The sequence below is a fragment of the Patella vulgata genome, chromosome 2 (genome assembly GCF_932274485.2).
Source record: "Patella vulgata chromosome 2, xgPatVulg1.2, whole genome shotgun sequence".
Lineage (NCBI taxonomy): Eukaryota > Metazoa > Mollusca > Gastropoda > Patellidae > Patella > Patella vulgata.
The window spans coordinates 34,607,183-34,633,007 of NC_065880.2; the positions used below are offsets into that span (position 1 = coordinate 34,607,183).

The 25,825-nt window shown below is 34.2% G+C and overlaps 1 protein-coding gene and 1 long non-coding RNA gene across 3 annotated transcripts in view; one reads left to right on the forward strand and one right to left on the reverse strand.

Annotated features, from left to right (window-relative positions):
• Positions 1 to 2,354: 2,354 nt before the first annotated feature.
• The window catches only part of LOC126811749 (adenylosuccinate lyase), a 37,027-nt gene continuing 13,556 nt past the window's right edge, over positions 2,355 to 25,825 (forward strand). Inside the window, exons 1-7 of the mRNA XM_050537634.2 lie at positions 2,355 to 2,536; positions 4,431 to 4,634; positions 5,215 to 5,259; positions 8,878 to 8,957; positions 11,391 to 11,562; positions 11,894 to 11,940; positions 14,492 to 14,582. Coding sequence (XP_050393591.1) covers positions 2,387 to 2,536; positions 4,431 to 4,634; positions 5,215 to 5,259; positions 8,878 to 8,957; positions 11,391 to 11,562; positions 11,894 to 11,940; positions 14,492 to 14,582 — 789 coding nt within the window. The 5' untranslated portion in view covers positions 2,355 to 2,386. The remainder of the gene's footprint in view (positions 2,537 to 4,430; positions 4,635 to 5,214; positions 5,260 to 8,877; positions 8,958 to 11,390; positions 11,563 to 11,893; positions 11,941 to 14,491; positions 14,583 to 25,825) is intronic.
• Positions 9,272 to 25,557, reverse strand: LOC126811753 (uncharacterized). 2 transcript variants are annotated; one of them, XR_008785985.1, is made up of 3 exons: positions 25,250 to 25,557; positions 19,503 to 19,739; positions 9,272 to 10,894 (listed from the first exon to the last, which is right to left on the reverse strand). It is a non-coding gene; the product is annotated as an uncharacterized LOC126811753 (long non-coding RNA). The 2 variants fall into 2 exon arrangements; XR_008785984.1 differs by lacking the exon at positions 9,272 to 10,894 and adding an exon at positions 16,447 to 17,739.

A 25,825-nucleotide genomic window follows, 5' to 3' on the forward strand; every position in this document is an offset into this window, starting at 1 on the left:
CTACTGATAAGTTCATAGCTGTGATTTTCTTTATTTAGTTTGAGCTATAAAGTGTCTATGACTAGTCTCTGACTAAGGTTGTATGCCGTCTGACTATTATGTTTTTATTTTGCAAAATTCAAATATTTTCATATATATTTAACCAGGTGTGCCGCTATTTTTTTTCATGTGTTCCAAGGTCTGCCGTTGGCAGGTAAAGGTTGAGAACCACTGAGTTAGTGGAATGCAGCACAATGTCAAAACTTATACAATGTATACCACTACATTGACTGATTAAGACCATTGGAGCCCTGGTGCACTTAGTTGGCCTAAATGGGCGCAGCTAACTATGGCGGTATATTAGCCTAGATTCAAAATTTTAACATGCTATCGTCTACAGGCCCGGCGGAGTGGGGGGGGGGGCTGTACTCTTTTCTCCGGGTTATTGTGGCCCCTGGACCCACGCCTATAAGGACCTAGGATTGCCCCCCCCCCCCCAATCAAGAATTGCTTCCGCCGGCCCTGATCTAATTTCTTACTTCCATTCATGTAATTTCTAACTTCCATTCATGTAGGCCTAATTTCTAAATTAAGACAATGTATAATCCAACTTCTTTATTTGTTCAATGTAAATTTTAATTCTGTTTCATCTTATTTTTATTATTAAGACGAAAAATGTCTACTTCATTGTCGCTTTACATGTTAAGCATGAACGTCAAACAAATTTAGAATTTTGATACTTCTACCTAGCAACCATCATTATGACGTCGTTTGGTGTCGCCACCGTGTGCTCAATTTGGCGATTGAGCACCTGATCGGGACCATTCTGTTGATACAAACGACTTGCTCTTCATCAGGTTGAATGGTTTGGCGGAGTGTTAAAATTGAATACAACATCGAGAGAGAGAGAGAGAGAGAGAGAGAGAGGGGGGGGGGGGGAGAGAGGGTTTAACGTCCACGCAACACAAACTAAGTCATTTCGGGACTAACATATGGCTCAATTTTATTTCAATAATTCGCTTGCACTTAGCTTTAGCAGTAGGAGGAACCTGGAGGCCTCGGAGAAAACCCATGAGGTCGGACAGGCGAACATACTCCTTGTCACGTACAACCGGGATATCGAAACCACACCAGTTGACTCGATAACAGACCTTATGATACAGCGCGCACGTGCTAACCATTCGGCCATCCAACCCTCCAAACAACATCGAACGTGATATGGTTTGCAAAATTTAATACTATTTCAAATACAAGCTAAACAGCATTTGCTAATTTTTATTTAAAGGGCCAATCCCAAAAATAGTTTGGAGAATAAAACTGCTTAGTTTTGTGTTCAAATCCCTTAAAATCCTCTACCTTAGGGCCGAGCAACTAACTCAATATATGTGATACGTTTTCAAACAACTTAAACCCGTCAGTCTCTAAATCTAGAAATTACGACCGGTGTCCCAATCTGTATTATGCGGTGTTTGGATAAAACCAGACTTTTATTTTAAAAAAATAATGTGTAGGTGAAATTTACCTTTCGTTATCAAGTACAGCACATTGGTCATTCACTGTATAGACCTATAAAGGAACGGGAATCGATTATCAGGTCACCCAACGAAAAAATTGATCCGAAATCTTAAAAGGGTTACGTGTCCGGATAAGCAGTTTTGGCGTCACGTCCAAACGACTCAATATTTTGAGCTGAATTTTTGGGACAGGGTAAATACACCATTCCTCTATATTTTGGCGCTTAAATTTTATACTTACTCGGACTTTTATTTTTGAGACTCTGTTCAAATCGGGATAGTCCCTGGCAAGTGCAGGATTTGGAGAATTTTATTTTACAATTGAGCCAATTTATTAAAACTAGGCGACATTTCGACGAGGATACACTCGTCTTTATCAAGCCCATCTCTCTCTCTCTCTCTCTCTCCAAACTTCAGCACTCTGTCCAACCTTCATCCAGCGCGACGAAGGACGAGTCGTTTATTTCAACATAATGTTCCCGAACAGGTGCACAATCACCAAATGAGCACGCAGTGGCGACACCGAACGACTTCATAATGACGGTTGCTAGGTAGAATGTAGAATATTCTAAATTCTTTAAAAGTTTCACTAGGAGTAGGACATCTATGGCCTAATAACACTAACTTAAGAACGCAAAATCCCCTTCTCACCGTCGCGCCCGGATAGGCATCCCTTAGATTGAGATCCCCTGGCGGGTCAGACTATTAAAGGCTTCCTGCCCCTGCACTAAATACTCAATAACTAAAGGAATTACTGATAACCGAAAAGTCCGATATCGATAGGGATAAATGATGATTTGTATTTGGCGCGTCTACAGATCAGTGCACCGGACCCACGTGTTAACTATACCGGAAGTAAACATTTGGCCTCCTCGTTGCTTTTTTGCTTCAAAATGGCTAAAGAAAACAACGATGACTATCGAAAATATAAAACCCCTCTAGTGTCAAGATATGCCAGCAAGGAAATGGTTTATAATTTCAGTGACTTCAAGAAATTCTCAACTTGGAGACGTCTTTGGTTTTACCTGGCACAGGCAGAAAAGGTAACTTTTCAACTTTCACTTTCAGTCATTCAGTGTGAATGATCAGTATCATACTAATCATAGTATGAATATGAGTATGAACTGACTCAAAAATAAGCTGATTTGATGATTTGTCATGAGTCTGAACTGACGGTTTGTAATCCTTAATGTCTGACTACTAGCTTTATTTTGCTAATATTATATTATTAATAACACCGGTAATATCTGTCCAAACAAGGGTCCACAGGGGACATAATATTAATACATTGACAAATGACATTACTAATTTAGTAATTACTATACTGCCTACATATTATTCCAAAGAGAAGAAAGCCAAATGACAGACAACGATAGTAAAATATAATAATATTAATATGCAATTTTTTCTTGTTAGTTAAATAAGGGATGATTAATATAATTGTGTAGGCCTACTATCACTTAAGTTTCAGACCGATAAAAATCAACATTAGCTGCTAAAACATATTAGTGAAAGGGTGATAACTCCACCTAACCTCTGGGGGCAGACCACCATTAAATGAAATGAAATGGGGTTTAACGTCCTACTGTTCTGCTCTTATGCTGGGCTAATGAAGACAGGCATATGCCATACAGTGTGCTATGAGGGAAATTTTGCCCGGGCAGCGGCACTATCGCCTACTCTTATATCAAATTCCAACTCCCAGGGGATCTTTTACGTGCATTCCAATATATACACGGGACCTTGGTTTTTCGTATCATCCGAAGGACTTGACAGCTGTCCTTGTCAGGCCCTCCGTTTTGCATCATTGACAAGGGGGAACCACGCCGTAAAATCTGGATGAACTTTCTCGGCCAATGCAGGGATCGAATACCCGACTTACAGGCTAGCAAGCCAGCGTCTTACCCACTTAGCCAAGTGATCCCCAGACCACCATTAATTTCCCCATTGACTTCAATGTTAATTCTGGCCTCTTTGCCCACCTTCAGCTTTTCCCCAAATTTTTGTTGGGCTGAATGCTTTTCACCACAGACAGAAGAACAAATGGTCATGTCTTTGCACTAAAATTCTTATGAGGTTGACCACCAAAATTTTGAGATACACAAACTTAAAGAAGCATACTAAAAACATGTAACTATTTGCCGTATACATATCACTGTAACCAACCTGATAAGCTGTTATCCTTCTGCCTCAAAATAGCCAACTACAATTTGTGGGTGCCCAGATGATGAAATTTAATGGTGCCGGTGGTCTGCCTGACTCTGCCTCCCTCTGTACGAGACAGACCAATATGGCCACAGATCACTAATGATTTCCCCATTTACTTTAATGTTAATTCTTGTTTCTTAGACCGGATCTAACTTTTCCCCAAATTTTTGTAGGGTAGAACTCTTTCTACCACAGTTGGAGCAACATGTGGCAACTGCTTGCCCAAAAACATGTATGAGGTTCATCATGGAAAACTTGAGATGCACAAACTGGAAGTAAAGACATATCACACTATGTCATGCTTTTCTACCCTTTTTCATCTATTTTAAGGTTCCAAGAATGTACATTATCTTTTTGCATATAATTTTTTTACGGTAATGATTTTATGCGTTACAAACTGAAAAATGTAGCATTTTATTTATTAGATTAATAGAAGTCAGTCAAATTTTAATTATCTGTCATAATCAGTTCATGGGTTTCTACTCTTGATCAGTCTTTAGTGTTTGTGTAAATGCTCTGGCCATTTCCTACAACAAAAAACTGAACTGCTAGGACGAATTAGCTCAGTGGGCTTCATGTTTTTCATTGCCTGGTTTCAATTACTTCCTTACATGTATAATGTCTTAAGAAACTAACTTGTAATCCAGTTGTAAGTGCAGACCTGTCAAGTTTTAAACATTTTTAAAGTCTAATTACTATACTGTGTTCATGTTTATTATTAATTTTCAGACATTAGGATTATCAATAACTGATGAACAAATCTGTGAAATGAAAGATAATTTAGAAAATATAGATTTTGATGCTGCTGCCATAGAAGAAAGAAAAACCCGTCATGATGTGATGGCGCATGTTCATGTTTTTGGAAGTTGTTGTCCTTTGGCTGCAGGAGTTATACATTTAGGTGCTACATCGGCCTATGTTGGAGACAATACGGTAAGATTTTTCTCCTTGTGGTTTATTTTTTCTTTCAGAAGATTGCTGGATTGTCATAGCTTCAGTACATCAGCTTATGCTGCTGCTGTAACTGTGGTGTGCAGGACGGAGGGCCTGACGAGGACAGCTGTCTAGTCATTCGGATGAGATGAAAAACCGAGGTCCCGTGTACACATCGGTGTGCACGTAAAAGAGTAGCTTGTAGCGCCGCTGCCCGGGCAAAATTTCCCTCATAGCACACTGTATGGCGTATGCCCGTCTTCATTAGCCAAGTTTAGGAGCAGAACAGTAGGACGTTAAACCCCATTTCATTTCATTTCATTTGTAACTGTGGTGCTTTAAATCTTGTCAATAATCATTCAAGAAACATAATAAAGTTGCATATAATATTAATAATTTATATGTTATGTTATATTCGATTGATATGGATTTCAGATGTTATCAAAATCAAATGTAAATAGAATTACTAAATTTATTATGTTACAGGATGTTTATTTGTTATCCCATTAACTGTTTTCTGTATACATTTATTACATCAAAACAATTTATAAATAAAACTTAAATTTTAACTTTATTTCAGGATATAATAGTTATGAGGGATGCATTTGATATTCTCCTACCAAAGGTAAGAATAAAACTTTGGGTATTCAGGTTTGGGTAGGATGTCTGCCATCATGTATTGTAAACTGTATTTAAAGAAGCAATTTGTCATTTTTTTCACAGAACAAATCATATCCAGTTTGTCGATGGAGTTAAACATATTACATTATGGCCATACACAGCTTACTGCCTGCAACACGTACAAACACCTACATTTTTATACACCCACATTTTCATATGGACATATATTGTCAGCATGTCCGTCTGTGTGTCCGTTTGTTCACATTTTGTTTGTGGACATTCTACAGGTCACAATTTTTATCGGATTTTAATGAAACTTGAAATATAGGTGTATCTCCCAAAGTTCTTGGTTCCTTTTAAAATTATTATGTATCGGACCGTCACTGCATGGATTATGGCCCCTGATTGTATGAAAAATCACATTTTAATCTTTTGGACACTTTACAGGTCACAATTTTTGTCCGATTTTGATGAAACTTGAAATGTATGTTTATAACCCAAATATCTTGGTTCCTGTCGATATTCGTGTATATCTGACTTTCACTTCCTAGATTATGGCCCCTAATTGTACGGAAAATCGCATTTATAGTTTGTGGTCCCTCTAGAGGTCACAATTTGTAACCGATTTAAAAAACCTTTAAATTTATCAACATTACACCAGAACGAGGGTTGAGTTTGAATTTTGTGAAAATCATTTTGGAACTAGTGGACAAAATGGCCGCTCCTTGAATACAAATAGTGTAAAAGTATGTCATATTGAGGTTGTGGACCCTCTAGAGGTTACAATTTTAATCTGATTTTGATGAAACTCTAAATTTATGTTTATATCACAAAAGATCTAGGTTCCTTTCAATAATCACGCATATTGGAACGTAACTTCCTGGATTATGGCCCCTGAGTGTTTGAAAAATGACGGTTTTAGCTTTTGGACCCTCAAGAAGTCACAATTTGTATTTAATTTTAAAAAACGTTTAAATATATATCAGTGAAGGTTGAGGTTAAATTTCATAAAAATCCGACTGAAACTGCTTGACAAGATGGCCGCTTCGTGTACGCAAATAGTCTAAAAGTATGTAATACCAAGGTTGTGGACCCTATAGAAGTCACAATTTTTATTCTATTTTGATAAAACTTGAAATGTGTGTTTATAATCCAACAATCTCGGTTCCTTTCGATATTCATGCATATCGCACCGTAACTGTCTGGATTATGGCCCCTGATTGTACAACAAATCGTATTTTTGTGTAATATTATAGGGTTTATTTTAGTTCTATGAAAGGTACTCTGTTTAATATATTGAAGTGGTTAAACAAATGGGTGACAACGAGAAATTGGCTAAGTATGTATTTTGCAAGATTCAAGTTTCTTAGACTGACTCACAGACATTTCCTGCCACTATCAATTACTGAAAGCAGGTTACTATCATCCAGGCATCTGGTGCACAGATTAGTACAATTAAATAAAATAACGTTGACTTGAAACGGCACGCATACGTAACACTTACCCAAAAATGGTAATTGTCCCGCCTTAATAGCTGACGAGTTGGGTTAAATTTCCCTTCAGACATCATTTAGAGATCCTAGGATAGACATCATTCGGAGTTCCTAGGGGAACGTTATAACCACAGCCTCCTCGGCTTAGAGGCTAGGGTGAAGACATTTAGTATTCTCAGAAGGACATTCCCACTGCCTCCTCAGCTGAGAGGCTGGGAAACCGACATCAATTTAGAGATGTTAGGAGAGACATCATTCCGAATTCCTAGGGGAACATCATACCCACAGACTCCTTGACTTAGAGGCTTGGGTGAAGACATCATTTGAGTTGCTAGGGCTTGTTAAACTCAGACTGTAGATATTACAATAACTCAATGTACCATCATGGATGTTGTAGTTTGCTGTATTTGATATATAAACATAATTTTAACAACACAGTGTTTCTGTGTCAGTTGATCCTTGAAGTTTTATACACATCGTGAAGTCAAAGTTAGTTCATCTATTTAACAACACTGTAGTGTCATGTCTTTATGTATTTTAGTGCTGTGACGAAGGATAGTTACATCTGTCCATGTAGTGTCACATTTAATCTTGTTCTCTGTCCATCTCTTGCAAAATGTGGGTGTATCCTTCTTGGCGACCGCTGGTCTAAATAAAGTGTTTAAAAGTACAATTTCTTAAACTGGTAGGCTACCGAAGTAAGCCTCTGGGGAATTGTTATACAATGCAGTATCGGCAAGTTATCACAAAATAAATAAGGGCTATTATTCCGCTTGGTTGCATGTAACCACTAGAGCTGGTTACTGGCGATAAATTTTTATACGCCCACATTTTCATGTGGATGTATATTGTCGTCGCCCCTGTCTGTTCGGATGTCCGTCCGTCCGTCCGTCAACAATTGTTTGTGGACACTCTACAAGTCACAATTCTTATCCGATTTTGACGAAACTTGAAATATCGGTTTATCTCCGAAAAATCTCGGCTGCTTTCGATATTGGAATGTATCGGATTGAAACATCATTGATTATGGCCCCTGTTTGTACGAAAAATCACGTTTTTAGCTTGTGGACCCTATAGAGGTCACAATTTTTATCCGATTTTGTTGAAACTTGAAATGTAAGTTTATAACCCAAAGATCTCGGATCCTTTCTATATTCGCACATATCGGACCTAACTTCCTGAATTATGGCCCCTGATTGTACGAAAAATCGCGTTTTTAGCTTGTGGACCCTATAGAAGTCATAATTTTTATCCGATTTAAAAAACCGTATTATTATATCACCGTTACACCCTAAGGACGACTAAGTTCGAATTTCGTGAAAATCGGCCCAAAATTGACAGAAAAAATGGCAGCTGTTCATTCTCAACTAGCGTACAAATATGGTATATCAAGGTTGTGGACCCTATAGAGGTCACAATTTTTATCCGATTTTGTTGAAACTTGAAATGTAAGTTTATAACCAAAAGATCTCGGTTCCTTTCGATATTCGTGCATATCGGACCATAACTTCCTGAATTATGGCCCCTGATTGTACGAAAAATCTCGTTTTTAGCTTGTGGACCCTATAGAGATCATAATTTTTATCCGATTTAAAAAAACGTATTATTATATCACCGTTACACCCTAAGGACGACTGAGTTTGTATTTCGTGAAAATCGCCCCAAAATTGACAGACAAAATGGCCGCCGTTCGTTGTCAAATAGCGTAAAAATATGGTATATCAAGGTCGTGGACCCTATAGAGGTCACAATTTTTATCCGATTTTGTTGAAACTTGAAATGTAAGTTTATAACACAAAGATCTCAGTCCCTTTCGATATTCGCGCATATCGAATTCTAATTTCCTGAATTATGGCCCTTAATTGTAGGAAAAATCACTTTCTTGTTAGCTTGTTCTCTATCCATCTCTCGAAAATGTGGGCGTATCCTGCCTGGCAGCCGCTGGTTTGAAATTGCATAAGCTTATTGCTACTTTAAGTTACAAATTGCCTCTGAGTCTGACCTGTGAAACAGGAATTTTTAGTTGATCATGATTGGATTACAAAATTGTAATGAGCTTTCATTTTAATTTGGATACAATATTTGAGTACATACTTTAAGGTTTATATTCTTAAAACCGTTAATTTCAGCTAGCAAGGTGCATTCAGAGATTATCAAGTTTTGCAGAAGACAATAAAGATATACCATGTTTATCATACACTCATTTACAGTAAGTATAATAAACATCTTTACATTTTATTTACAGTAAGTATAATAGTAACCATTACATTTACAGTAAGTAGAATAATAACATTTACAGTAAGATGATAATAACTTTTACATTTACAGTAAGTAGAATAATAACATTTACAGTAAGTATAATAATAATCATACATTTACAGTAAGTATGATAATAACCTTTACATTTACAGTAATGCAGTAAGTATGATAATAACCTTTACATTTATAGTAATACAATAAGTATAATAATAACCAGTAAATATGATAATAACCTTTACATTTACAATAAGTATGGTAATAACCTTTACATTTACAGTAATACAATAAGTATAATAATAACCATTACATTTACAGTACCAGTAAGTATAATAATAACCTTTACATTTACAGTAACGGTAAGTATAATAATAACCTTTACATTTATTATACCGGTAAGTATAATAATAACCTTTACATTAACAGTTGGTATAACAATATCTTTACATTTACAGTAAGTATAAAAAAAATCTTTACATTTTATTTGATCATAATATATTTTCTTTTAGTTCTCTAACCCGCTGATTTCTAAAAAATCTAAACCTTTACAAAAGTTATTTTCTAATGATTATAACTTAAAAAATCTACCATTATTCACAGAAATTATAGAACATTTATTATCCTTATCTTCACCAAGTGATTCAGCATTATTTCCTTCTCATGTCTTTTTGTATCGATTTTATTTGTAAAGCTCAGCACATTTTTTTTTTCTTCATACAGTGGCTAGTTATGCTATGTTCCCAGCTGTCAAGCGATGAGTTACGATAGGCTTGTCCCCATTGAGTTTAGATCTGATATGTTCGGAATTTGTTTCGATGCGATCAACACGACTGACTGCTACAACTGACCACAATATATGATAAGACCTGATAGGATCATCACAATTACTCCACGATTTCAATTGTAGCTTGAATCGTGATAGTGGGAACCTAGCATTAAGATGATGTTGTTTTATAACTGTTAATATGCAACGATAACTTGTTATCCTGCACCGAACGAAGTTAGGGAGGGATATTGAAACGGGGTTCATCCGTCCGGTCTGATTTCGTTTCCGGAGCATTTCTCATAAACCGTTCAAGATATCTTTCTGAAACTTTGCACACATATCAACCTATTACAGTAGTTGTGCCTTTTGCTATTTAGGAATTTCTGGAATTTATATTTGTTTGTGTTTCCATGGAAACAAATTTGACTTAGTTTTTGGTGTATAATTTTGTTTCCGGAGCATATCTCATAAACCGTTCAAGATATCTTTTTGAAACTTTGTACAGACATCTACCCATTACAGTAGTTGTGCCTTTTGCTATTTAGGAATTTCTGAGATTTATATTTTTTCTGTTTCCATGGAAACAAAAATGACTTAGTTTTTGGTGTACAATTTTGTTTCCGGAGCATATCTCATAAACCGTTTAAGATATCGTTTTGAAACTTTGTACAGACATCTACCCATTACAGTAGTCGTGCCTTTTGCTATTTAGAAATTTCTGAGATTTATATTTTTTGTGTTTCCATGGAAACAAATTTGACTTAGATTTTGGTGTACAATTTTGTTTCCGGAGCATATCTCATAAACCATTCAAGATATCTTTCTGAAACTTTGTACACACATCAACCTATTACAGTAGTTGTGCCTTTTGCTATTTAGGAATTTCTGGAAACACATAAAATTATCAAATCTGAGAAATTCAAAATAAGAGGATGAAGAACTTACATTTTTTTCAGTTATAGTATATGATTCACTCATTATTTACTTTACGAAAGTCTAACATGATCAACATATTGTATTTTGTTAAGTTCACTTTTTTGTATAATTGTTACTTGAATATCTATATTTTGCCGCTTCATTGTTATGCTTTCATAAACCATTTTCTCATCAGTTTTTGGACATTCCTAAAGGAGAAGAGATGTTTGTAGTAAATCATTTACTCATAAAACTCATTTAAATACACATTCAACTATTCGTCATTAATTTTAAAAACCTTGCTTGTATACATGTACATTTATTACTGTTACAGAGAGGAAGAAACATGAATAAATGTGAGGATTGTACTAAATCATTTACATGCCAGCGTAAATGTCTGCAGTACAATCGTAATGATACATTACATAAATTATAGGATATATGATTCCTGTTCTAGGTTATTTGGGTATTTGCAAATGTACTATTCTTTCATTGATTGGCTCAAAACTTTGTAACAATACAAACAGCTACATGTATACATTACCAATAGCATAAAGAAGTTATTTTTCCTTATTTCTTCCAAACAAGTGCAAGGGCGCGGGCTGTTGATGACTAGTCATCTTGTTGATATTTGTAGTCAGAATTAGAGATTAAAAGCAAAGCCTTATTTTAACATTTTTCAAGTAATATGTTTTAATGTTACAGACCAGCTCAATTGAGTACTGTTGGTAAGAGAGCATGTATCTGGATACAGGATTTATTGATGGATTTACGTAATATAGAACGAGCAAGAAATGATTTACGATTCCGAGGTGTAAAAGGAACAACTGGTACTCAAGCAAGTTTTTTAGCTTTATTTGATGGCGATGAAGAAAAGGTATGTTGCATTTGTTTTATGAATATTGAATACATGTGTATAGCATATGACAACATGGCTGATTAAGCTGAATATCAATACACACTTTTGTCATTCATCTTTAAGATCACATTAATTTAATGATAATCGATTATTTAATATTTTTTTTATTAACTTCTTTAACCAGATTGAAGTAAGAATGGGGTTGTTTCTAAGAATATGAATTTGTAGGTAACTTGTGTAAGTCATTCAGTCAGTCAGTGGGGCTTAACTTGTGGATTAAGGGAGCAAGCGTAATAGGATTATCTCCCTTGGAACATTTTTATCCACAATCTTTAAATTTTTATTCTAGGTTTATAAATTAGATGACTTGGTAACAGAATCTGCAGGATTTAAGAGGTATTTACTTAAACGAAGAAAAATATCATATTTCTGTCAAATTTGTTTGTTCAAGATGGACTAAATCTTACTTCCAACGTCAAAGTGCGTTGATTGTTGATGTTTGTGTCACAGTCATTTTATTCATTGTCACTTATTTAAGTCGATGTAAAATTTGATGGACTGTTTGTACTATTCTGCTCACATAGAACTATTTACCTTGAAGATAGATCTCTACCCTTAATGGCATCCATTAAAGATGCTTACATAGTTATTCAAGGACATGGCTTATCAACTGCTACTACTTAAAGCGTGCGCGCGCTGTATCATAAAGTCTGTCATTGAGTCAACTGGCGTGGTTTCCAATCCCCGGTTGTACGTGGCAGGGAGTAGGGTCGCCTGTCCAACCTCGTGGGTTTTCTCCGGGTCCTCCGGTTTCCTCCCACTGCTAAAGACCCCTACGCGCAAGCGAATTAATTAAATAAAATTAAACCATATGTTAGTCCCGAAATGACCTAGTTTGTGTCGAGTGGACGTTAAACCCCATTTCTCTCTCTCTCTCTCTCGCTACTACTTAATTCTATACCAAAAGTACATATTTTATTTAAAAAGATATGTCTGATGGTATATGTCGACTACATCAATAAAAGCCACAGATGTGCTGTCTCTGTCCAAAGTAATTTATGTACTATTTTATTATTTTATTCTATATGCATCTTATATCTTTCATACACACAATAAAGACTAAATAAACATTTTCAATTCCATTAGATATGAAATGGAAGTGGAATAGATACTTTCCAAAATTCTTGAAGGATACTTAATTTTATTCTGCCTAAATTTGTCGATGTAGGAATTGGTTGGTCAACTAACTTGTTTGTTCTCAAGCATAGCTTATTGTAGAAAGACTGTGTAAGTTTTGTATGGGATTGAACATACTAGTGAGTCAAAGATTTGATAATCTTAAAGTTAAAACTCAACTCAATTTTTTATACGCCCACATTTTCATGTGGAAGTATATTGTTGTTGCCCCTGTCCATCTGTCCGTCTAACTGTCCATCTGTTCGTCCACAATTTGTTTGTGGACACTCTACAGGTCACAATTCTTATCCGATTTTGACGATACTTGAAATATAGGGTTATCTCTAAAAGATCTTGGTTTCGTTTGATATTGGCATGTATCGGATCAAAACTTCATGAATTATGGCCCCTGATTGTACGAAAAATCACGCTTTTAGCTTGTGAACACTCTAGAGGTCACAATTTTCATCTGATTTTGATGAAGCTTGTGGTCCCTCTAGAGGTAACAATTTTTATCTGATTTAAAAAGCTGCTTGAATATATCACCGTTATACCGGAATGATGGGTGAGTTCGAATTTCGGGAAAATCAAACCAAAACTGCGAGACAAAATGGCTGCCTCTTGATCGCAAATAGTGTAAATATATGATATATCAAGGTTGTGGATCCTCTAGAGGCGCGTATCGGCTCATAACTTCCTGAATTATGGCCCTTGATTGTACGAAAATTGTGTGGTTCCTCTAGAGGTCACAATTTTTATGTGATTTAAAAAAAACGTTTGAATATGTCACTGTTACACTCTAATGAACGATAATTTCGAATTTCATGCAAATTGGACCAAAACTACCGGACGAAATGGCCGCCTCTCGTACGCAGATAGTGTAAGTATATGGTATATCAAGGTTGTGGACCCACTAGAGGCCACAATTTTAATCTGATTTTGATGAAACTTAAAACACATCTTTATAACCCAAAGATCTTGGTTCCTGTCGATATTCACGCATATCGGATTGTAACTTCCTGAATTCTGGCCCTTGATTATACGAAAAATCACGTTTTTAGTTTGTGGTACCTCTAAAGGTCACAATTTTCATTCAATTTAAAAATACGTTTGAATATATCACCGTTACAGCCTTATGATGGTTGAGTTTGAATTTCGTAAAAATCGGACCAAAGCTGATGACAAAATGACTGCTCCTCGTACACAAATATTGTAAATATATGTCATATCAAAGTTGTGGACCCTCTAGAGGACACAATTTTGATTGATTTTGATGAAACTTCGATATTCACGCATATCGAATCGTAACTTCCTGAATAATGACACTTGATTGTATGAGAAATCCCGTTTTTAGCTTGTCCCTCTAGAGGTCACAATTTTTATCTGAATTAAAGAACCAATTATGGCTGCCCCTTTCACGCAAATAGTGTAAAAGTATGGAATACCGAGGTTGATGAAACTTTAAATATATATTTATGTCCCAAATATCTCAGTCCAATTCGATATTATCACATTTCAGGCTATAGCTTTTTTTTTTAGCTTGTTCTCTATCCATCTCTTGCAAAATGTAGGCATATCTTGCCTGGCAACCACTGGTTTATAAATATTTAAGAAATTCATTTTAAAACTGAACGAAATTCAAATTGTGTACCTTACTTGAAACTGGTGGTTGTCAGTTTCATTGCCAGGCATCCCATCTCTAAATGATTAATGATTTACACCTAGCAACAAAGTAAATTGACTAGTATCCCTTTGATTTTGTACATTTCAGTCACTTTTTGATATGTGGTCAAACCTACACACGTAAAGTTGATGTTGATTGTTTAAATACACTGGCTAGTCTTGGTTCATCAGTTCACAAGGTAAAAATAATATTATATTCTATAATAAACAAATATTCAGGACTCATGATCCCTTATCTATACAAGTCATAAGTTCAGTCCCATCCGTGTGGGTGCTAGGGTGTTCTGGTGGTCAAACTTGTGGACTTTAGATCATTAGGTCTGTCTTTGAGTCAAGTGGTATGGTTTTGATCCCAAGCTTGTACGTGACAAAGAGAAGGGTTTCCTCCCACGGCAGAAGAATCCTACATGCAAGCAAATTGTTGAAATGAATTGTATCCTATGTTTGTACCGTAATAAAATAGTTTGTGTTAAGAAGATGATAAACCCTATTTCTCTATCTCTGGTCTGGATATGGCAATCTTTTTCAAGATTTTGACCATAAGACATTTTTAGTTGATGTGAACACAGACTAGAATTGGGTCATTAAAAGTCCTCGTCACTTTAAAAAAAATAGGATCAATAAGCTTCCATTCCCTCTAATTTTAACAGACTTCATCCAAAAATATTTTGATGTTTTGTTCTGTAGGTAGTTACAGTTGTTGCAGGAATATGATACACACTAACAATATGCATATCAAATACATTCTTTAGCCATTTGACATACACAATTTAAGATATCTTTATTAGAATATTTAGCCATCTTGTAAGTAAAATCCAAGATCTCATTTGAATTGTGTATGCTATTTTATTTACAAATATACAGTTATCACATAGTCAAATATACATATTTACAGTGATTTTATGTTTCACTGCACTTGGCAGGAATTAAATAGAAATGCGTAGTTAGTTTTATTAGATTTTCTTTAACAACCCACTTTACTTTTTTTTCTAGCTTTTTGTTGTTATATTTATTGACCATTTCATGTATACTAAGATTTATGATACATGTTAAAGTTAGATAAGCCATTGTAAAGATCTTATAAAGATAGACGTATAGACATACAGAGCAATATTTTTTTATGTGAAATACAATAGGAGAAATAGGTAGTGTAGAATTAAGCTGAGCAAAGTGTTAGTATTAAAACATGGGACAAGTCAACCTATCCATATATGATGTATATATTAAAAGATAGTAATCATACAAGGAAGATGCAATTGAATTAAATAGATTTTAAAGATGTATTATGTAACAGCTAAATCTACTTATGGCAGGACTTTTTTCTGGCTTCAAATGTTATATAAATTATTATCTAGACATTTATTCACATGACAATCCTATAATCATCTTCAAGAACATCACATGAATGAGATTTAAATGGACTTGGAGTAATTTGGACACCTGCAAGATTTTAGAATTTAACGATAAAATGGATAATTTAGACTTAGTCTTGGTTTTCATGTACCATTGCTATGATAATAAACAATCTGTGCTACATCTTCAAACAGTCATAAAGTAATAAGCCCAGAATAAAGTAATTTGAACGACATTTCTAATATATTCATTTTTTTTATTATCTATTTTTGAACTATTATAGTAAGAATGGTCAGCTCTGTTTCTAAATGTTACATAATGCATCTTTAACAGTTTTTTTTATATATTAATTGTAAGCTGTATTTTGAACTTATACATACCAGTACACACATTATGTAAGTTTACCTGTACAAAAAAAACCTATGAGGGTTGAGATGCCTTTTGATTTACAGGAGAATTTTGCCAAGCTACCATAAGTGTTATTTACAGTTAAGATATTGCACTATGTTTCATTGTTGACCTTCTAAATGCACTAAAGATTTTTATTTATCTGAACATCATTTATAAAAGGGTACTTGTATTGTCAGGTGACAAGAATGTAACACATTTCTGTCTGTTGGCAACATTTCGACAAGGATTCCCTCGTTTTTATATGTTTACTTCTAGTTTTAGGCCAGAAAAAAAAAATACCTGTGTTTACGGTTACTTTGCCTCCCCTAAAAGCATCTGTTGGTAAATCTTTAAAACTTTTTTATTATTTTTTTTTCCGTGGTGTTTAAATTATCTATTTCCTGCATTTCTAGCTTAATTACTGAGCAAGATTTCAGTGTTAGAATTTATCTACAGAAAATCACACCAAGACCAAGTTATAGGGCCTGGGAAATTAGGGAAAATTGTTTATCAGTGCTAAAACAAACAAATAATGTCGGTCAAGTAACCATAAACACAATTATTTTTTTATTATTGGTTTATTCAGATTAAAAGTATCAATTTTCTCCCGGTTGATGTTTGTTTATAATGATATATTAGAGAATTAAGTTAAATGCATGCTATAGATATATTCATATAAGGATGTAATTTAAGCAGTATGCATTCAACACAAACAAATTATTTAGTCAAGATTTAAAAGTGATGGTCTAATATGAAATACCGGTATTACTGGTAGTATATTAAATGACATTAAATGTTAAAAATGAAAAAAAAAAATCCTACATAATGTATTTAAAATGACGGACTGTTATTGTCAATTAGTATTAACATAGCGTAAAGTTACATATTGTCAGTTGACTTCTATATGTGATCACAGATTTTATTATCCACAATATATAAATCTTGTTGCTATAATACACACTCAACATGTTTAATACCTGTTCTGCTTTTAATTGATTTTTACCAGGTCTGGCACAAACTTCATATCGATTTAGTGTTAACGTGTTTCAATCAATTTTTAGTCTGTCTTCAGTTGTTACATGTGATGAATAATAAGATAACAAAGTAGTCACTTTTTCACATTCATGAACTTGTTGCCCATGTATGTCAATGTATCAAAGCCATAAATAATTTGATTTAGCCATTTCAAGTTTGTGATGAAAACTGACCATGTCATTGAAGAATGTTAGTGGACCGTATCCTGTAATCAGTAAGATGTAATTAGAGTTATTCAGACCTTTAATGATAAACTCTTAAGCCTCCTTAACACAAGGGTTATAGTTGATCTTCAGTGTAATAAGATACAGCCATGTCTGTCATCTATCGCTTTCTTTATATGTTTAACCATTTTCGCGTTTGTTTTTAGAGTCTCGGCCAGTTTATTTTCTTCTAATAATTTCAAAATTTTATTTCCATCAAGTTTTTGTATGAAGATCTGATGTTTAACGGTTGGTGGTAACTTATGTTTATCAGCCCACATCAACAAATATGTGTTAGGAAAATGTAGAATTCCTCTTGGCCAACCAGCTGTCTCAGAGTGCCAATTATCTGTATCTGAAGTGAAATATATGTATATTATGTATACTACTGGTACATTAAACCAAGAGATCACAGGTTCGATCCTGGTGTTGGCCGAGAGAGTACCTCAGTATTTTCCAGCACGGTTCCTTGTCAGTTGTGGGGGATCACGTAGCTAAGTGGGTAAGACGCTGGCCCCTAGCCTGGAGGTCGAGTGTTCGATCCCTGCATTGGGCGAGAAAGTTCATCCAGATTTTCCGGCGTGGTTCTCCCTTGTCATTGATGCAGGACGGAGGGGCTGACAAGGAAAGCTGTCTAGTCGTTCGGATGGGACAAAAAACCAAGGTCCCGTGTACACATTGGCGTGCACGTAAAAGATCCCTTGACAGTTGGAATTCGATATAAGAGTAGGCCATAGTGCTGCTGTCCGGGCAAAATTTCCCTCATAGTACACTGTATCGCGTATGCCCGTCTTCATTAGCCCAGTTCGGAGCAAAACAGTAGGACGTTAAACCCCATTTCATTTCATTTCATTTCATTTGTCAGTTGTGGAAAGGAGCAGTGCCGCAAATGTGCACATGCATGTATAAGAAGCCTTGACAGTTGGAATTAGAAATTAGAGTAGGCTGTAGCGCTGCTGTCCGGAGAAACTTTCCCTCCACACATTCTATGTGATATGCTCGTTTTCATTAGCTCGGTTGGTGAAGAATGAGATAGGTCTTTAGGGCTCCTAGACCAATAATTTTATCGCGTCTGGAATTTGTAATGTCTTTATGCTCTGAATCTTGAATCTTGAATCTTATCTTGGTATATAGAAAAAGATGTTATTGAAAGAGTACCAAATTATGTATACATATATAGACAAAACTCATATACCAGTATATAAATAAAAAAAGATGTTACAGAAATAGCAAAATATATTGGAAGGAACCCCAAGCACATTTATAAATTGACCGTCTGGAAGCATAAATGTATTAATATAGACAGAACAAAAAGTGATATAGAAAAAGTATTAAAATATATAAATACTCAAGAGTACCAGCAGATGGTGTAGAATGAATTCCAAAGATATTGTACAAAGGAGGTAATGATTTTTGTGGAAAGGGCAATTTTATTAACAAATCAGAACCAATGAAGAATGAGAACCTTGGAACACCAAAAGAGCTCTAGATTATGTTTAAGAAAGAGCACAAAGAAATTTAAATATATTATAGAAAAGGCCCCAAACGATGGTTAAATAGATCTTATAGACAGAACAACAAAGGATGGTTATATAGATCTTATAGACAGAACAACAAAGGATGGTTATATAGATCTTATAGACAGAACAACAAAGGATGGTTATATAGATCTTATAGACAGAACAACAAAGGATGGTTATATACATCTTACAGACAGAACAACAAAGGTTGGTTATATAGAAATTATAGACTGAACAACAAAGGATGGTTATATAGATCTTATTGACAGAACAACAAAGGATGGTTATATAGATTTTATAGACAGAACAACAAAGCATGTTAAAGTATGAGTTCTAGAAAAACTCTGAAAAGATGGCTACATGTATATAGACAGAAAAATAAAAGATATTATGGGTTGGGTTATAGAAAGAGCACCAAAAAGATGGTTATGCAGATTTTAGAGATGCAGACTAATAAAACATGTTATAATGCGAGATATAGTTTGAGTTATAAAAAGACTACCAAAAGATGCTTATCCGGATCTTACAGACAGAACAACAAAAGTATGAGTTATAAAAACAGCACCAAAAAGCTGTTATAGTAAATGTACAAACTTACTAGCATCATCAAATTGAAAACTTGTTGACCATTTGCAATCTTTAGTTTTACACATAAAAACTTCTGTACCATATGTCTCACCATTATGTCTTATACCAGCTCGTTCTTCAAACCTATCCATATTTCTTTCACCACATTTAGGACAGGCAGAGAAACCACTGTTCCAGAATGGTATACGACTTTTATCTTTCTGATCACCTGATGAGTATTGATCTCTCCATACATCCTTATTTGGATCTAGCAAAATATAAAATGCTTATTAATAAATAATAGGAAATAAACAAGTTAATTAAGAAATATTACGTTAACTACATTGTGATTCCATGTACCAGTATTCACAATTAAGTTATTGATTTTTGCATTAATTTTCCTAATTAGAGTAACCCAATTTTTAACATATTTCATTTTTTCACTCTGTGAAGGCTACGAAATATTTACTTCATTTTGTTTAGTTTTTACGCATCTAAAGTAAAAAAAATTGTTTGGATTTTTTTTTTGCAATATATAACAATTTTCTATATTATTTACCAGTGCAGCAAGTAATAATACACGATTCTAAGAAAAGGTACATAGAGATGATAGCCACTTGGATCAACTTTGAAGAAAAATTCGAGATGCCCCTGTTCGTGTGCTACGCTATCACTACTACCAGATCATTCAATATGGCGTCCCCAAGCTTAAAAATTACCATTTTTTATTGAATAAGTCAGATGTATTTATTTTGTGTCTCAAAGTTAACTGTTAGCCATGTTTCTACCAATTTCAGTTTCCAATTGCTAATTCTCATTCTGCCAGTGATGTCATGAATGCAATTTTTAATTTACTGTGGTGTCTGGACAGAGTTGTCCAGAATGTTTTTAAGAAGTTGTATGTGACATTTGATCAGAAAGTTACCCTTTTAAATATTCTGTACAATTTAGAATGTTCTTTACATAAGATATTGATGTATGGCAATAATAACAACAGTTTTGCACGGAGATATCTGAATAATCGGTGACTAAGAGTTTGTTATTATTGATTTTAAAGGCATTGAGTACTTAGGGAATCAATAGATAGAGAGCAATTGGACTAGTTGACTTCTACAGTATTATGTAATATTTATATTGAGACTTGAATAGAATTAAAACATAGATGTATTTTGTAATATCAATAATTTGATTGACAGAATATAATGCAATGATTGCCCACTGATACATGTAGTTTTCACATACCAATTCACTCTATATTAAATTGATGTTACTAGTATTGACTACCTATCTATGACCTTTTCTATTGCATTGAGATAGAGGTGAAATGTCAGGTCATCATAGGTTATCTATCTTTATATAGTATTATTTAGATTTTAGTGCTGTTTGCTTGTGAATGCACTATAAATCTCAGTCAATTGATTTGCAGAACATATTCAATGAATAATGATTTTCAAATTAATTGTCTAAAAATTAGATTGATGTATATTCGATAAGTTATTGTCCTTGACTTCTTTAATCTTTAGATTTCTGGGGAAAAGATTTAGTTGGGTGGACAATATCATTTGAAAGGAGAGAATTGGAACATTTTTTAATCTCATATCCTAATTAAAGGGAGAGTATGAGTAAGAACTTATATTTTTGCTGTATTCTAGCCTATGCATCGCGAAGACAAATGAGCACTCTGTCTATTTAATACTTTGAGATAAATGTTCACATTCCAGGGGCATGTCCAGGAATTTGGGCAGCGGAGGGTCCAAGGTGGAGACAGTGTCAAATTTGGTGTTAGCTTGTGGATATACCTGCAAATTTCATAAAATAAGAAGCTTTGATACAATATTTCTGCTCATTTAGGTGCATAAATGTGTGGGATTACAGTGGAGTAAGCCAAAACGGCATTATTTCCATGAATGTAGGAGAAAACAAAATATTCTCAGTGCCAGCAAGGTGGGGTCGGGGGGACCCCCTTGAGCCACCTCTTTACACATGCCTGCATTCCTTTACTTTTGCTTTGTTTGCAAACAGTACACTATATGACTTTAAGGCCTGTTCAATAATATTGTAGTCTATCTGAATCCAGTTTCCTTTATGGTATTTACATCCAAGATGTTTCATGTCCGATTTCAAAATAGTTCCTTTTTGTGTTGGTACAGGTATTTGTCATATTGGATCGATAGAATATGAGTAGAAGATTCAAATTTTTTTCTATCAAACACCTCCTAGTGCAAGATTGGCAACTCTTCTCGCAATTGCTAAAAATTTATAACAAAAACATTGGATTGGTCCGTCACTATCCATTAATCAAGTAATCCATAAAAATTTGTCACGTTTTTAAAGGCCACGTTTAAAATTAAATTTGGTCATATTCTGCTGTCTGTACTGCCAGCCATCTGTCCACAATTCTTAATCTAGATGGTAAAGTTATTATGCTATTGGTCACTTTCAAAAAAAGAAAATGAAAATGAAATTAAATGGATTTTAACGTCCTACTGTTCTGCCCCGACTGGGCTAATGAAGACGAGCATACGCCATACAATGTGCTATAAAGGAAATTTTGCCCGGGCCTACTCTTATTCCGAATTCCAACTGCCAAGGGATCTTTTACGTGCACGCCAATGTTTACACAGGTCCTCGTTTTTTCGTGCACTCCGAACAAATAGACAGCTGTCCTTGTCAGGTCCTCCGTCTTACCCACTTAGCCACCTTGGCTTCCCTCAAAAAAAGAGAAATTTAAATAAATTTCCAACAATTTGTAGATGGTAGATGAACTTTAAGAGTAGAAAGGTAGATTTCTGCATTAGATTTAGAAATGATTACAGATAATACATTGATTGAACTTGGGCTCTTGTACATTGAATCTTGGACTATAGTAGTCAATGTTCATTCAGATGTGGCAAACCTTTTATGCGATTTGTAACATGCACACAGGCCACACAGTATCTTATAAATACCGGTTATGCTATATGTACTTTTACAACTACCGTCTTTAATCTTTATAATCATTTATTAAAACTGGGTGGGCACATGCTGTACTTTTCTTTGTCTTCAAATGGTATAAATATTTTATAAAATAATGATAAGTACAGTCTGGTGGTTAAATTCTATAGACACATTGTAATATTATATAATACTGATCAGATAAAAACTTGTACTTTAATTGTAGTTAACAATAAAAAGTAACATGATTCTCTTTTAAAATAAAGATGTAATCTATATAATAGTCTCATGTTGTGTGAACTTGCTATAGTCTGGAGTTCATTTACCTAGTACAAAAAGAAATATGTTCATACTTTCTGAGCGGTAAGAATTGACAATTTAATTTTGTCAATTGGCCATAAACCATTAGTTTGACACTATTTGATATCAATGAGTACAGTTTGCATACAAGGTCAAATTTACATTTAAAAGCAGAGGACTCATTTGCCTAATAAAAAGCTAAATCACGATAATTTAAGTCAAATATATAATATATAAATGTTGTAAGTGGAAGCTATTTAGTCATAGGCGTACGAGCCAGGGGGGTCAATCTGACTTTTGGGCAAACGGGTAAAGTGAAAACAAAAATTTTACTTTTCTTTTAATTGGACTGTGAACGATTGATTGCTTGATTGGAAATCAAGTCAGCCACCTTAGTTGGGCTATATTAGATCACTTTGAAGTTGTTGTATCATGGGCTGATATAGCAGGAAAGTGCATTTGTGGCCGTCAAAATTCCCAAATTTGCTGGGGGTGGAGTAAGCTCTGCTCATTCACCGCCGTCTGTAACCCAAAATTTTGTCAGGTAGTGCAAGGTCTGCCCTCCTAACATTCATCGAGCCCATATGCCTATGTGGTTAGTTTACTTATTTGAGTTACGTTTTGAGCTCAAGCTGTCTGTCATTGAAGAGAAAATACATTATATCTTAATATTCACAATATCTCTAAATTTAAAATGTTAAGTGTAGACAGATACCCACTTGGCAAAACAAATCAAGACATCAAATTCAATTAAAGCATCACTTTGGTTATTTAACAAAATATTTTTTTTTTAGTGTTATCCCATTTTTAAAATATATTTTTAAGTGTTTTTACACTGTATTTGTTTTGTTTTGAGGTTAAATTCTTTAAAATTAAGATTTCTTGCAATGAAAATTGACTGATAGATAAATTCTCAATCCAGTCAATTTGACTACCATTCAGTCAAGAAACTGAAACAAGAGACCTGGTATCAGTAGATCATTTCATTATTGTCTGATGAAATATTTCAAACATAAACACCAAGACCACAAGGAATGAACAACCTTAGTAAAACTACAATAAATGGATGTAAAAATCCTTGGTAGAAGCCATGCGAGATTTGATCTCTGTGAAACTGTTGGGGTGATATGTAAAAAATAACCATAACATTATTAACTTGACTGTAAAGATTATAATTGTTTAATCCAGGAAGCATTTTGATCTGCAGCTTTAAATTATTATGATAAATCAATGTTTTCATTGCAATGTCAATATGTCGAATTGAGCATTTTGTTGATTTATTTTAAAATGAAATATCACTTGTCACATCTGCCAATTTAAATTGTTAAAAAAAAACATTAGCCATGATAGGGCATCATTCAGATAAAAATAACAGAGATATAAAAATAATTGAAGTCTGTGCAGAAATGTGAACGTATGACATGTACGATACATCAATACATGTACATTAATGACGCGTCACTTGCATTTTTCGCTAAAATATCAAATTCCTCACCGCTTAATTCATGCTAATATACTCAGATTTGTAATTTAACTTTTAATTAAAAAAATAAATTCAAAATACCTACACTAGATAATCTCTGGCTAGGATTCAGTCATAGTTTAGAATAGGCCCATCAGTGGTTATTCACAGACAACAAAATGACAGCAGGCTTATTACATAGCGAGCAGCGTAGAATAATGAAATTTTATTTCAAAATATCTTTGTAAAAACTGAACGGAATTGAACTACTTTCGGACATATATTCCTGTTAGAAACTCATGTTTCACAACATTGTAGTTTGCTAGGGATTTCTATTGCTCTACAATGATGCAATGAGCCTTTGATCTAAAGAGAAGTTTATTGACTTGGAAATGAAGTAAAAACATTTATGAGCTTGTGAATTGACTACATATGGGTGTTTTTTAAAACAAGAAAAAATGAATTACTTTTTTGGTACTTTGTTTTATTGGTTAAATTTTACATTATTGTCAAGCCTAATTTTGTATCTTCATTTGAATATTTGAACGTTTTTTGACTGGAATACATGGAATAATCGATATATTATGCTGTCATATTAAAATGGTACATCTATATTTTAGTTATATGTTTTTGAGTAGTGGTCTTTACCAGTGGGAGGAAACCTGAAGATCCAGGGAAAACCCTACTCCTTGTTACATACTAGCCTGGGTTTGTAACTACATCATTTGATTCAATGAGAGACCTTATGATCTAAAGTGCATGCTTTATAATACTCTGCTGCCAAAGCCCCCACAAATTAAAAGGAAAAATAACCCAAATTATCATCATTTAATCTGTATAGAGATACAGCTGGAAAAATTTGACCTATGTCCAGTATATTTATAAATATTACAATAATGTCAACTTTTTATGTTCAGTTTATTCTTGTATATAAATTGGCATACATTTCTTGTAAATTACATTTTTGTATCTTTTTCTGCTTTTCCTTACAAACGTTAAAAAACCTGACAAGCCAGATAAAGTTATTATAAATGTAATTTTATCTTCTGATACATTGTTGGGGATTATCTATATTTACTTACCATCTATCTCTGTTACTCGCCCAGATACAGGTGAAATTATCATAGATGATCGTGCTGTAAACTCCACAACTTTTTTATCTCGAGAAAAGCAACTTTTAAATACATTCATCTTTATATTCAGTATATCAATAAATAAATGATCTACCACTCCAAACTACATGCAGTAGTAATAAAAGACATTAGGTGTTTGAGTGTCAGCTGACTAGTCCAGTCTGGTTTGTGGTTACAATATTCCTCTGACTGTTCGTTTCAGTTGAAATACTTTGGATACCTAGTAGTACTTAATGTGACGTCATCTTTGTTCATTGTTACACATTATTATATAGAGAGGGAGGTTTTTATTTGATCATAGTTGATAATGGGATAACACCATGTTATTAATCTGCCTGTATTTATCAATATATAGAAAAGGAAATGGCTGAAGAATGTTACAACTATTAGCATACCATGAAAACCCAAACAATTATTATAGATAAAATAGAAGTGAAATAATTGTACATGTTATTTCACAATAACACAAAACTTTTCACTGCAAAATAAAAATGCACACTTTTTAACATCTTTTTTTTTTGACAA